Below are 14,649 nucleotides of genomic sequence, written 5' to 3' on the forward strand. Positions count from 1 at the left end.
TGCATTTTTAAAAGTGTCAGATATGAAGGATGGCAATGATGAATTCTTCGCTGCGTAACATGTGCGAGAGGCAAAATAATCATTGATGTATTTTGGTTTATTATAAGAAGGTGACCGCACGATTATTATTCAGCGTTTGTCTACCTAATACATTGATGATACTACATCCATTAATTACGTTAATAGATATAGTAACATCATCAATGTAGTAGGTAGACATGCGCGTGGAAGAGTGTGCAAATGCACCCGTTCGTGTGAACGAGTGTAAGCGCGTGCGAGAGTGTGTCTCTGCGTGTGTGTGTGTGATTATAGTCTGCACAAGAAGAAGGGGTTAAAGTTATTGTTCTCCCATTTTATATATTTTGCAGTTAGATGCTTGCTGTGGTGTTCATTCCCCATTTTATTTGCAAGTCACCGGACAAATAAAAAAAAACGTAGTAGCAATGTAGGGGTTGAGGCTCTCCAAACTACCCTAAAATTATGAAGAGCGAGACACAGTGGCTAAGGGCTCAAGTCTCATTCAGAGAGATGCTTGTTTGCGTCATGGCTCAGGTGCTCTTGAGCAAGGCAATACTCGTACCTGCACCGGCTCCAGGGGTTCAGCCAGTGCTATTCGATGTCCCGTTCACTGCACTTGCATACGTGTGTGTGTGTGTGTGTGTGTGTGTGTGTGTGTGTGTGTGTGTGTGTGTGTGTGTGTGTGTGTGTGTGTGTATCCACGCGCGCAGAGACAGGAAATCCAGATGCAGAAAGTAAAAAAAAACTGCCACGGTTTGGCTTCATCTCGAGGTGCTTCGATTCAACCAGCAGGTAAGACTCACATGCTCAAGCTTGTTTACCTGCTGGAGAAACACCAGTGGCTAAAGCCAAACTCTGAACCTGAAATTTGGGTCACACAGTGGTCGTCTTGTTAGCACATCTGCCTCACAGTGCAGAGGATGCGGTTCGTTCCATCCCTTGTGTCTTGCTTTACAGCTTCACAGTTATTAAAGGACAAATGGTAGACAAAGTGTATTCATATGAATGTTTCAGAGATTTCTTGTTTATTATAAAAAAAAAAAAAAAAAATCATGTCCTTGTCTATTAGAGATATATTCTGTTTCCAAATAGTTATGTGCTATACGGTGGTTATTGTTGGTCTTATTTATTGGCTAACATTAGGCAATAAATGTCAGTTTGTCAAAATGTGTTGCTTCTATTTAAAAAAAAAAAAATGTTTTTCTGGAGTAGATAAAATTAAATCATGTACCAATGTATGCACCTTATTAGCTGGTAGGATATGTTTATAATAAACAATTTCAAAATACTCACCTTTAGATACGGCATTTAACTGTTAATTTCCCAACAAATTGAAATTCAAAAGTGATGAATAAGAGTGAGATTAATTTGCCACAAGACAGCATCTTGGAAGTGTAAATAGTTGTCATAATGACAATATACCAGTTAGCAAGAGCCAAGGGTTCATAGAACAAATGGGGTAAAAAATGTTTAACCCTTCATCTTTGCCCACCAAACAAGGGGCTAAAGGAAGAGAAGAAAGGGGAGAAATGGGATTGAGCAAAGTCTGACAATTACTTCTTTTTCATTAACCAGGATTTTGGCACCCTCTTCAGGCATCTTGGGCACTGAATAGGGTGCCCAAGATGCCTGAAGAGTTTGGGTTTGTATAGAGGAGAAAAAGAGGCAAAAATCCACATCAATGCTGGGATATCAAAAATGCTCGTTATTCATTCGCACGCGGGGAAAAAAAAAAGATAACACAAGCCCAGTAGAGAGTTTTCTTATTCACACATGAGCAGCAGACTCAACCACACTTCACTTTGAATCACAAAATAAGTTGTGTAGACCAGGAAATGAGTGTAGTTTGCATTTTTCTCCCCCTCATGTCTGGCCAATAAATGGCGGGAAATCAGGTGACAACTTATACACAGGCTCTAGTTGATGACACACCTACATAAAGGACCAATTTCCCTTTCATTTGTTACATCGGGTTCCAAAGAAAAAAGAACTGCTATGAGGTGGGGAGTTCTCTGTATAATCAGTTACGCAGAGCTTTGTGCTCTGGCTTCTATGTCTCAACCCATGTCAGATGTTGTGCAACACACAGCGGCAGATGGCAGAGCCACACTACATAAGTGCAGGTGTTGTCATTCATGATTTATTAGTTTAAAAGAAGTGCAAAGACACAACGTTGTTAGATTACTTTTTTTTCTCTGTCTGCCCTGTGTTCATCCACGAGTAGATTTACTGCAGTGAGAGCAGCTTCAGACAGCCAAGAGTGGAGAGCTTGTGTTTTCATCACAGACAGGAAAGAAGGAGGAAATTGAATGAGGTGAGAACTGAGCATTATGGGAATGGAAAAATATGTTACAGGCGACGAGACAGACAAGGAAAAAAATTAAACGATGTATACGTTTGATAATATACAAGTGACAAATGATTTAAATAGAGGTTAAACATATCCAAAAAGCTAAAAATTAAATACAATTTTAACATTTCATAGATTATGAAGAATTTAAATGCACAGAACCTCCAAAAATATAGTTGAGACTACTAGAGCTGCACTTACTGCAGGAGCTCTGGGCTAGAGGGAGCACAAAGCAGGATAAGATGAAAAAGCCCTTGTTTCCACTAGAGACACACTTTTCTGGGAGATCCACTCCAGACCATTCTTTTCCATCATAGAAGTCGTGAGTTGAGACACTTCAAAAGCTGTCATGATTGCTCATGGCAACAGTTTTTTTACTTAATACAGCCTGCTTTACAGATGCCAATCAGGCAGTAAACTCTCAAGGGGCATTTGACACGTCAGTTTTGATGTCTTGAATGCATTTGCTAGAAAAAGGAATGGCATTATCCATTAAATGCACGTGTGCCAAATATTGTGATTTCTTTTGAAGATATCAGAAACAATGAGCGATAATACAATGAAAGGTGTAATAACAGAATATTTTCTGCAGGTTTGTTTATAATAGAAAAAAAGAACCGCAGCCTCTTAAAACTGCTGGTTTAACTATTGCACTGAGTCGGGTTTGGTATTTTACTAAATTTGGGGTTGATTTGCAAAAGACTAACCCAATTTGCTGGATTATTTTGTTCAAAATTGTTTGTTTTGTGCAAAAAAAAAAAAACCCAGCAAGTTGGGTCAATTTACAAGGAAAGACGTGGGTTTGGTAAATGTCTCTTTATTTAACAAAACAAGAGTTCAACGAGCCAACAAGTACTGCACTGTAACGATAAAAACATATACAAGTTGCTATACGAAATAAAATATATCAAATAACTTTTACATAAATAGTTCACCACCACACGGCCCCAACCACCGGCGTTGACTTCCAGGTGTGTGGCAGCGTGGACTTCCATCTCCGGAGGTGGCACTTCCAGCCACGGAGGTGGAAGAGAGCTCCATAGAATAGGACCGGGCGTGCGTAAAAGCCATGTCGGAGCCCCATCCACCGTCCCCGGACAGCCACCCGGCCAAGCGCCGGCCCCCAACGTCTCTCCACGGAGGTGAAAGAGAGCTCCGTAGAGTAGAACCGGGCGTGCGTAAAAGCCATAATAGTTTTTCAGACCTTCTGTGTCACTCGAAATCATTAAATCCTTCCAACTCTTCGTTTTCCGTGTCACTTACAAACGGAGCCGCTAATGATGCCGGTAGTATGTGGGGCCCTTCGTCATCCCGTGATCGAATCTTTGTCCTTTATGTAAACGACCGCTGCGCCACTGATGTCACTTGAAATTCAAATTACAGTAATCGCTTGCTACATCGCGGTTCGTTTATTGCAGTTTAACTTTTTTTTGGGGGGGAATTTTGAAAATTTGTGAAAAAATTCACATGTAAGTCGCTCCTCAGTATAAGTCGCCCCCCCCCCCAAAACTATGAAAAAAAAAACCTGCGACTTATAGTCCAAAAATTACGGTATTTAAAGGCTGGACTTAGTATATAAACCAGCCTCAATGGTGGATGTGGGTGTGTGTGTTTGTGTTAGCATTAATTGTGTGTTCGTGCGTGTATACATGTGTGTTTTTGCCTTTGTGTCAGCCCATCCTGATGAAGTGCAGAGACTTTGAGCTCAGGAGGCCATCCATCATCTCTTTCAGGCTTAAGTGTGCCTCTCCAGACGGAGACGCCACCAGACGACGACCTGGGTTCACCGCTGTGGGTTGGCCAAAATAAACATCAGGCCCTTCGTCGTCATCATCATCAGTATCGGTATAATTGGATCAACATCATTATCATCAGAAGAAAAAGCACAAACAGTGCTAATTGCTCATGTGACTTCCGAGATATAGCACAAAACCCATGAATTCAGAACGCACCAGGAGGTGACATTAATAGTCATAACTGAGTAATTTTACCTTCTTTTTTTCTGGTATGAGTACTAATATTTGACACCCTATGCCATTTTGCTGACTGTGTATACTGAGACAAACAGTATTCAAATTTACTAAAATTATCGTCAGCCCAGATTATGTTTTACTGTATATCATATCAACATTTTAATTTTTTAAATCACGAGCATCCCATTGTGAAGATGATCAAAGCATAGTCAATGAGAAAAGATAAAGATACCAAGCTTAATTTTTAAAATGAACAAAATAAACTGAAGGGAAAGGTGTGTCTGTTTGATGTTAGGTCACGTAGCCTTGCCCTCGACTCTCCTCTCATTTGCTGTGCATAAAATCACATATTGCCCTGATGCTCTCACTCTCACACGCTCATGCACACACACACACACACACACTCACACACACACACACGCACGCACGCACGCACGCACGCACGCACGCACGCACGCACGCACGCACACACACACACACACACACACACACACACACACACACACACACACGCAGAGGTTGAGTGTCAGAGGTCATATTGTGTCTGGACAGGATTTAGTTTCGGGCTGCTTGATCTAGAACACACGAACACATACAATGCACACACACGTTTGTAATACAGGCCTCCAAATGGGGTACACAAGGTTGAACAGCCTTACTGAGAAATTATTTACAGCAGAACTAAGGTGCAAGGATTAAGGACCACCCCTGCATGTTTGTTTCATTTATATCTACATCAGCTACATCAAATATATCATCTACTAGACATTCAAGTTTGAAAACATTCTACAAAATTCTACATTCTAAACAAATTTTTCATATGCTACATATCTTAGCTAAGGTATAAAAGTACAGAAACTACAAACATGTTAGCAAATGCAAGATTTAATAACTAGTTACATATTTGTGTGATACAAAGCATTCTAAACAAAAAAACACCACATAAATGTCTTTCATAATTTCAAAAAGCTATACTTCATTAAGAGTTTGTCTTTATTGGATCGTCAACAAAATGAATGTAATTGCAAGTAAGCCTTGCTTTTCAATGAAACCAAGATGGTATTGACTTCAATGACTTGAAGAGGGAACAAACAAAGGGGGGGGGGGCTACATGGCTATTGACCTTTAATGTAAATGTTAAATAATTACTATATTTTCCGCACCATTAGGCGCACTTAAAAACTTAAAATTTACTCAAAAAACCACAGTGCGCCTTATAATGCAGAGCGCCTGATATATGGATCAATTGATGAATTTGTTGATCCATACTGGTTGTACACAGCGCTTTGCCAAAATGTTTCAGTACGTTTTAGTACGACTAGTAAATTACAAGGTCGCATCGCTTCCCAGCATTACGGCAACGGTGGTCAGGGGGCATCACTGAATAGCTGTTGTTCCCGTGAGGCTATTTCATTTCAAAATAGGCTGTTCCGTTAATGTTTTCGAATACGTTTACGGATCAATATCCAACGGAATCATAAATAAGCAGCACCAATGTGTTAATCAGTCTTTAGTCGGTTCCGATCACTTTTATGGGAGAGAGTTTGAGAAACGTGATTGTTTACAGCAGTGTTTCCCAACCTTTTTTGAACGAATCGTTCACTCACGAGCCAACACTAACAGCAACACACACATAAATTGAGTATGTGCCGATGCCACAACATGAAATCTCAAAATTCTCCGATTTGCCAAGCATGCACGATTAGCCTTGCGGAAACTGACCTGTGGTTTGGTAATCCTGTTTACAATTCACTCGGTATTTAATGTTGGACAATTTCCCACGGAACATCTCTCACGTGACACCGGTGTGCCGCGGCACACTGGTTGGGAAACACTGGTTTACAGGGGGCTGCCACGATACTTTGCTGAGGCTCATGGGAGTCTGCGAGCTGAGACTCATGGGAGTTTGCTGGCGGCTAATGCTATAAAGATAGCTGCTATACGCACGCGGCTATTTCGTTTCAAAATAGGCTGCTTCGTTAATGTTTCGAGTAAATTTCCGGATCGATATGGAAGGGAAACATAAGTAAGCAGTACCAATGTGTTAGATCGAACTTTAGTCAGTTCCGATCATTTTACAGGCGATAGTTTGAGAAACGCGATTGTTCATTGGGCTCATTGGTTATTGGCTAGTGGATGCATACCGCAACCCTAGTCAACCTCAGTTTGTTGCAGTATAGCTTCTATTTTATGCGCCTTTTAATCCGGTGCGCCCTATATATGAAATGATTTCTTAAATAAAAAATTCAATGAGGGTGCGCCTTATAATCCTGTGCGCTTTATGGTGCGAAAAATACAGTACTTCTCAACAACATAGTGTAAGATCTATTGTCAAGCTAACATTATTGATGATCAATGAAATATCTATTGCTAATAGTTTTAAATTAGTAGAAGGTATAATAATCTTATTATTGACAAATTCATTAATTAAAAATTCTAATCCATACGCGAGTATGGACATTTCTTAAGTATGGTCCTCAGTTTTGATTTGTGAAGTTTTGTTTTAGCATCTAACAAAGTATATACAGTGGAGCCTCGGTTTTCGAATGTCCCGGTTCTCGAACAAATCGGTATTTGAATAAAAAATTCGAGATATTTTTGCTTCGGATGTCGGACGAAATTCAGTTGTCGAACCTTGCGAGATGAGCAGAGAGGACCCGCATGCCAACTGGCTCCGTTCATTATTACGTTCTCGTTACTCTGAGGATTGCATCAACTCTAATCATGCCTCCAAAGGAAGCAAGTGGGAGCAGTAAAGCCATCCTAAAACACAAAGACGCTCCTAAAGCAATGCGACACTGAGCACCCGGCGCACTGCGGTTGCGCCATCAGACCAAATTAAGCTCCCTGCGCACTGAGGTCCACTTAAATTTTGGAAAGTACATTAGGACTTTAAAAATATTTTCTAAATTTTAGCGACTCCTCTGTCACAATAATGCGACCAGCGCGGTGCAGTTGCGCGGTCGTCGGCGCGCAACGGTTGTGCGTTCGGCGGTGCGGTGCAGTTGCGCGATCAGACAAAATTAAGCTCCCTGCGCACTGATGTCCGCTTAAATTTTGGAAAGTACATCAGGACTTTAAAAATATTTTCTAAATTTCAGCGACGGCTCTGTCACAATAATGCGACCAGCGCGGAGCAGTTGCGCGGTCGGCGACGCGATTGGACAAAAATTCGCAAATGAAAAAATGCTTAAAAAAGGTGGGGTGTTTTTGGGGATTGGAACGGATTAATTATTTTCATTATCTTAATGGGAAAATATGATTCGGAATTTGAACGATTCACTTCTCGAATAGCCTTCTGGAACGGATTGTGTTCAAAAACCGAGGCTCCACTGTACTTAAAAAAAGTATCTTAACTTACAACTGATCCTGTTTTTACTGCAATTTTGCTCCAGGGGTAATTTTCTTCTAGCTTTAAACAATAAAAAAGTACATACCAACATTACTACAAAGACATTCTAACGTTCTCTGTGACGTTGGTTACAGTTATTTTATCTGTAATTGAAAGTAACATTTTTGAGATACTTATGGCATGGAACTGAACTACACTATGACTGCAGTTCAGCAGCCATATTTTCAAATATGTTAAGATTGAAAAAGGATTATGCACTAATTTACAGGTAGCACAAAGCTTCTAATTGAGCCATTGCACTGATAACAACTGCAGAAAATCCATCCATTTATTTTATAAACCTCTTGTAATCATGAGAGTCGCGAGTGAGCTGGAGCCTTTACCAGCTCACCTTAAATGAGAGGTGGGGTACAGCCTGGACACCATGGTGTACTGTATAAAATGTCAGCTTTACTGTAAACAACTCAAGTGTGTTATGTGTGCGTGTGTCTGACGCGCGCGCGTAGGGACGCACGCACGCAAATACGCATAGACCCGCACACGCACGCAAAATCTAGTGGCTCATATTTTTGGGTTAAATATAATTGTCCAACCGGTGATTATGAAGCAGTCAGTAACAATCTGAGGGCAGCTTTCTAGTTCATCCTTCCACCACTTAGTCATAATACTTCATCAGTGCAATGTAGAAACTTATCTTCATGGTTTTAATTAAAATCATCCTGCTCTATTACAAAAATGTCAGAGCATTCAGTTAATTTTGGTGGCAGCATCTCTCCCACAGTACAGTGGTAAATTTGATTTGTTTGAAAATTCTGTATAAATATTCCAAACATTCCAGAGATATTATATAGGAACCAAAACACAGATTCCTATTCTTCAGTGCATTGTGAGAATTGCTAATAAATAGCTGGTGAAGTGAGCTATGCAGCCACATGGCCAATTAAATATATATTGTCATAAAGATGGCCCACAAAGTCATCCGAGACATTATGGGCTGCTCTACGAGTGTTCCTGATGAACTCCCTCTTTGACATTTTGTTTTTGACATGAGGACTGGTCAGATCAATGGACAGCAGGATGAGACTGTAGCATAGCACATACACAGCATCTGCAAAGAACATAATAGTACACTGTAATATCTGTCTAGAGGAAACCAAAGATAGAACATTGTTGGCATGGCCATAAATATCAAATGTTACATTCTCAATGTTAAGCTCGTAATAGTACATGATGCTGGACAATTTAGCAGGCTATAACACACCAGTAAATAACTGACTGCACAACTCAAGTTAAACTCAAGAACATTAAAACAAACCCAAATTTGATTTAAAATAAATGTAAAGACATACTTTTGGAATTATTTTTGTAATTCCATCTCTTTGCTTTATATGACATTAATCTTGTATATTTGTATATTACATGTGTTGTTTAAACTATGTAAAAATTCACTTTTATTTAGATAGGAAGAAGTACAGAAACATACGGAAATGTATTGCTTGCAGAATGCTGAAATTCTGCTCTTCTACATTTACATTTTAAAATGTTCCCAAAGTAAATTGTGGCTATAGGCAGCAGTAAATTGAGAGATCAGTGAGGACCAACCATCAATCCTTGATCCAGTACCATTACACTAATCCCACTAATCCCACAAGGAAACCCAGGCAGTATTAAAGTAAATTCCAGCATGCTCTCGTGAGAGTAGCAGTAGCACATTAGGTAGATACATAGTCCATTGATATTTTTGAAACTGGAGATTTGTTGCTGATGCTGTTAATTTGTGGCTATGGGCCATTAACATTTTTGAAACTGAAGATTTGTTACTGATGCTGTTAATTTTTGGCTATGTTGTGCCTCTAACCAGAAAAAGCCATTTTACATAGCCTAATAAATTTGTTTTTGTATTAACATTTAATTTTAGCATTCCCGAAACTTAAAAGTCATAACACAGCCACAATTTAATCTGTACATTCACACGCATGCACGTTGACAACAATCTCAGCCAAATTTACATTTAGCTTGTGGTTGTGGAATGCATTCTGTGTTCAGAGGCTTATTTAATGGATATCTCAAAAAGGTTAATGAGTAATCAACAACTTTCAACAGTAAGTGTATTTCTTAACACATATTTTTTCATAATTGTGTTATTTATTTATACCAATATGCCTAAAACAACACAATTACTGAGCTGAAGCATTTATTTTAGTTGTTTAATGGTGTGTGTAAACTAACCAGGACTGAGCCCCAGCTCCCGGACAAGACCAGGGTTACAGGTACAAAACCTGTGGCTAAATTTGGTGATGAGTGTTTCCAGATACTCTCCTCTCTCCTCTGGTGCATGAATATGTCTGAAGAAATCCCTCAGAGCATTGGGGAGGAACTGGTTACTGAAGTTGTGAAGAGTCACTAGCTCGTCCAAAACATCACGCCTGCAAATACACATAAGATACAATATCCAAGTGTTTTTATTTTAGGGGAAGGGTACTACGTAAATATTGGAATTGTGATAACTGCATTTGGTTGCCATTACCTTATTCCGACATCAGCTGACAAAACATCATAAGCCTCCTGTTCATGAATGCCGATGGCAAACTTAAACGCCCTGACTTTTGAGCAAAAAAAACAAATAAAAAATTCTCACTAAGGGGCGAGTGTTTCTGAATGCAGCGAAGTTTGCATCCATGTCAGGCTTTGTTTAATGTTGCAAATGTTCGCCAAAGGTTCGCCTGTACTTTCTTGTCACAAGGGAACTATGAACATGTTATAAATTTCCTTGCATGAAGAAAAATGCAAAACGTTCGCCAATGTTTTGTGAACATTTGCAACCGTGAATGATCCCTGAAACAACGCTGATGTGAACACAACATTCGCTGCATCGAAAACACTCGCAATTGTTGCTGAGGGGTAACTTATTTCATTTTTTTAAATTGTTGTTTCAAAGTCAAAGTCAAAGTCAGCTTTATTGTCAATTTCTCCACATGCCAAAGACACACAAAGAAACCGAAATTTCGTTCCCCCCTATCCCACGGTGACAAGACATGGCTCACAACAGACAAACAAGTAAACAAGTATAACAAAAGCTTGCTGAATTGTTTGGTGCTTCTACAGGAATATTTATATGTATTCTATATTTTCAATGTCAAGTCAAGTCAAGTTTATTTGTATAGCCCTAAATCACATAACGAGTTTTTGCTAAAATAAGCGCATCTTTATATTTCAGGAGGCTGTCCTTCCATGCCTGATGGAAAACCTCAAGTTTGGTTAAACGCCATCTGCGCTCATGCTTTCTACATAATTGTTTAAACGTACGTGTTTCATCTGTGAACCACGGAGTTGGCCATCTACGGCGAGTTTTCAGACGTAGCGGTGCCACAGAGTCGATGGCTTTTAATAATGTCGCATTGAATTCATTTGTAAGATTATCGATAGAGCCACTGTACGCGGGAAACATGGCGGTTGCCGGCGACAGTAACTCAGATAGCGCAGTTGCAGTCATGGAGTTAAAATTACGGCTGCTATAATTCTGATTGCTCTCTTGTCTTTGACAAGGAACTAAAATTTCAAATTTTATTAAAAAATGATCAGACAGAACAGCAGTGTATGGCAGTACTGTTATATTTGAGGTTGTTAGTCCTCGGGATAATACCAGATCTAAGGTATTTCCATTCTTATGCGTTGCTGCCTGTACAGCTTGCGTAAAACCAAACGTATCGATTAAAGTTTGAAATGCCGAAGTCAGTGGTTCCGACGGTGAATTCATATGGATGTTGAAATCACCCATGATAACTATATTATCTGCATTTGTCACTAGATCAGCCACAACTTCTGAAAATTCATCCAGGAAGCCAGAGTAAGCCCCGGGTGGGCGGTAAATAACAACAAGATAGAATGACGGTAACGCAGTGGATCGCACAATGAGAACTTCAAATGTTTTAAATACGTGAATTGAGCGAGGCCTAAATCTAAGCTCAGAATTTGAGATGAGGGCGACACCCCCACCCTTTTTTCGAGGACGAGCCACATGCGAGCTCACAAAATTTGGAGGCGAGGCCTCGTTAAGTGGCAGCAGTTCATTAGGTTTTAACCAGGTCTCGCAAAGACCAAAAACGTTTAGATTATGTTCCGTGATAAGGTCATTAACGAGAACTGCTTTCGTACGAAGTGATCTAATATTCATAAAACCGAATTTAAGTGTAATTGGTTGATCAGGGTGCGTATCTATCGAAGGAATGTCATTATTGTCATTATTGTTTGTTATACAGTGATCCCTCACGACTTCGCGGTTCGGTAATCGCGGCTGCACTGCAGCGTGGATTTTTTTCAGCCCCCCCAAAAAATAGTTGCGATAATAAGAGTTCTAAAAACATATTTGCAGTGTTGTACTTTGATATAAAATAAGTTGTTATAATAAAAGACGTTTGAAAACATATTTACAGTTGACTTGTTATAAAAAGTTGTCACAATAATAAAAAAGTCCTAAAATCCTATTTACAGTATGTATACTTTAGCTACATATACATCTACAAAATGCGCTATGGTAACTTGTGACCACTAGAGGTCCCTGTTTAACCAAGGTTAACAACAGAACGTCACATCTACATGTTACACACACCCACACACGTATAATATTGATATTTTCAATATTTATACAATATTTTCAGTATGTTATTTATACTATTAATGTATTATTTACATGTTTGAAACTATTATTTAATGTTCTAATAATAATGTATGCGCTTAAATGGTTTCATATACATTTATTGACAAAAAATGCGGATTTCACTTATCGCGGGGTGGTTTTGGAACCAATTATCTGCCATAAACGAGGGGTTACTGTACTGTTATAATATAATTATCATATAAACACTAGCATCAGATGATACTTGCTGTTGAATTGTTTAAGAAGTGATATCATTATTATTGGAAACATATTTGCAATTGTTACCAATTAAATATGAATAATTTAAAATATTTTAAAATAATTTAACAGAGTAATTTAAACTAATTACCGTATTAGCCCGAATATAAGACGACCCTGATTATAAGACGAGCCCCTCTTTTTCAAAACTCAAGTTTGAAAAAATACTTTTTGAACACCAAATTTAATTTTTTATACAGAAAATAATTACAGTACATCTGAAACAAATGATTATAATATATTCGAGAGACAAAGCATGTTATTTTGCCTCATTCAAATCATGCAAAAACTGTCCATCACATCTTAATATCTGAACATTTAAATATGTAAATTAAAGTGCAATCACATTTGTAAATGAATGGCTTCTGGTTTTTTGAAATGTAAATAAACCTACTGTTTCTCCATTTTCTGTTATCTCTTCTCTTATTTATGTTCTCTTTTCTTTCTTACCGCTATTTTTTATTTTTCTTCTTTGTGACAGGGGTTCGCTTTGGCCTGGGGAGTTAAGTTCAGCATTCACTTTAAAGATATCTGGCGCCATCTAGCGTTGAGAATGGGTCTAATGTCTAGACCTCGAATGTAAGACAACCCCCACTTTTTCAGTCTTATTTCAATGCAAAAAACACGGTCTTATATTTGGGCCAATACGGTAAAATTCTTACAAAATATGCTTACCAGTTAATGTCAGGCACAACGTGCTTATTTTTTTAATGACAGTTGATAATTATTGATCTGGACTAGTGGGTGCATAATATGCTCGTGGATAAAACTATCCTCAAGGTCTACATGTCTCTGTGCCTGTGCGGCACCACAATGTCTACATTTTCCGTAACGTACACCAAAAATTTGGTCCACACTAAAACACATGGAAGAAGCTGGAGTAACCAACAGTGTTGTCTACTTCACAATTATTTTTTGTTTTGTCTAATGTATGTAAAACGTCCACCCCAAACAGTTGTTTTCCATAGTTTATAAAAAATAAAATGAAATTGTTTTCTACTTCCAGTGGTGAAGTATTGTTCGTTCGAGACGTCACGTAGATGGCGTCACAGCAATACCGGAGAGATGACCCACATTCGACATTCTTTTTTTTCTAGTTCCCCTCATTTGCTTCCTACAATTTCACTTTTCTTTTGGGAGTGTACTATCTTTAGTTTTGTGTAATCCGCAAACAATTAATCATTGCCAGTTTCGATCACGTCACTGCTTAGAATTCATTCAGCAGGGCTTTGTTGCTACCGTCGTTCACCGGCCAGTCCTCTCGCCCGGTTAGCATTAGCCTGAAGCGGCTCGCAATCTCACTTGGATTTCGTTTGAAAATTCATTGATGGGTACGAACTCTGATCAACCTATTAGACTCAAAATCAGTTTTATGAATATTACAAACCGGATTCGGTTGAAGTTGGGAAATTGTGTAAAATGTAATAAAAACAAAATACAATGATTTGAAAATCCTTTTCAACCTATATTCAATTGAATACACAACAAAGACTACATATTTAATGCTCAAACTCATAAACTTCATTTTTCAAATAATTAACTCAGAATTTCATGGCTGCAACACGTGCAGTAGAAGTTGGGAAAGGGCATGTTTACCACTTGGTTACATCACTTTTACAGGGGTTTACATTTCCAAACTTTACGCTATGCCGCCCCCCAAAAATGAGGGCTACGATGAACTCAAATCATCCATTGACTTGATACGGCAAGACCTGACCACACTCTTAGAGCAGCAAGCCACCCTGCTCCAGCTAACGTCTGAACTAACCTTTCCTTTTAATAACACTCAATAAACGTTTTGGAAGAGAGGAGACTAATTCTCTTAGCTGTGGAATTCTTTCCCATTCTTGCTTGATGAACCGCTTCAGTTGTTCAACAGTCCAGGGTCTTCCCTGTCGTATTTTACGCTTCATAATGCGCCACACATTTTCAATGAGAGACAGGTCTGGACTGCAAGTGGGCCAGGGGAGAACGCTGAACGAAGCCACGCTGTTGTAACACATGCAGAATGTAGCTTGGCATTATCTTGCTGAAATAAGCA

General features: G+C 39.0%; 1 protein-coding gene and 1 long non-coding RNA gene across 5 annotated transcripts in view; one reads left to right on the forward strand and one right to left on the reverse strand.

Moving 5' to 3' along the window:
• The first annotated feature begins 1,724 nt into the window (after positions 1–1,724).
• On the forward strand, positions 1,725–4,619 carry LOC137840320 (uncharacterized). Of its 2 annotated transcripts, none has more exons than XR_011086885.1 (3): positions 1,725–2,141; positions 2,243–2,332; positions 4,043–4,619. It is a non-coding gene; the product is annotated as an uncharacterized lncRNA (long non-coding RNA). The 2 variants fall into 2 exon arrangements; XR_011086884.1 differs by having other exon boundaries at positions 4,102–4,619.
• A 589-nt stretch (positions 4,620–5,208) lies between these two features.
• The window catches only part of fbxo8 (F-box protein 8), a 32,371-nt gene continuing 22,930 nt past the window's right edge, over positions 5,209–14,649 (reverse strand). For all 3 annotated transcript variants that reach the window (XM_049721578.2, XM_049721576.2, XM_049721577.2), the window contains 2 exons: positions 9,923–10,119; positions 5,209–8,801 (listed from right to left, as the gene is read on the reverse strand). In XM_049721578.2, the coding sequence (XP_049577535.1) occupies positions 8,614–8,801; positions 9,923–10,119 (385 nt within the window). In that variant the 3' untranslated portion in view covers positions 5,209–8,613. The remainder of the gene's footprint in view (positions 8,802–9,922; positions 10,120–14,649) is intronic.

Source organism: Syngnathus scovelli, chromosome 5, assembly GCF_024217435.2.
Source record: "Syngnathus scovelli strain Florida chromosome 5, RoL_Ssco_1.2, whole genome shotgun sequence".
NCBI classification, from domain to species: Eukaryota; Metazoa; Chordata; class Actinopteri; order Syngnathiformes; family Syngnathidae; genus Syngnathus; species Syngnathus scovelli.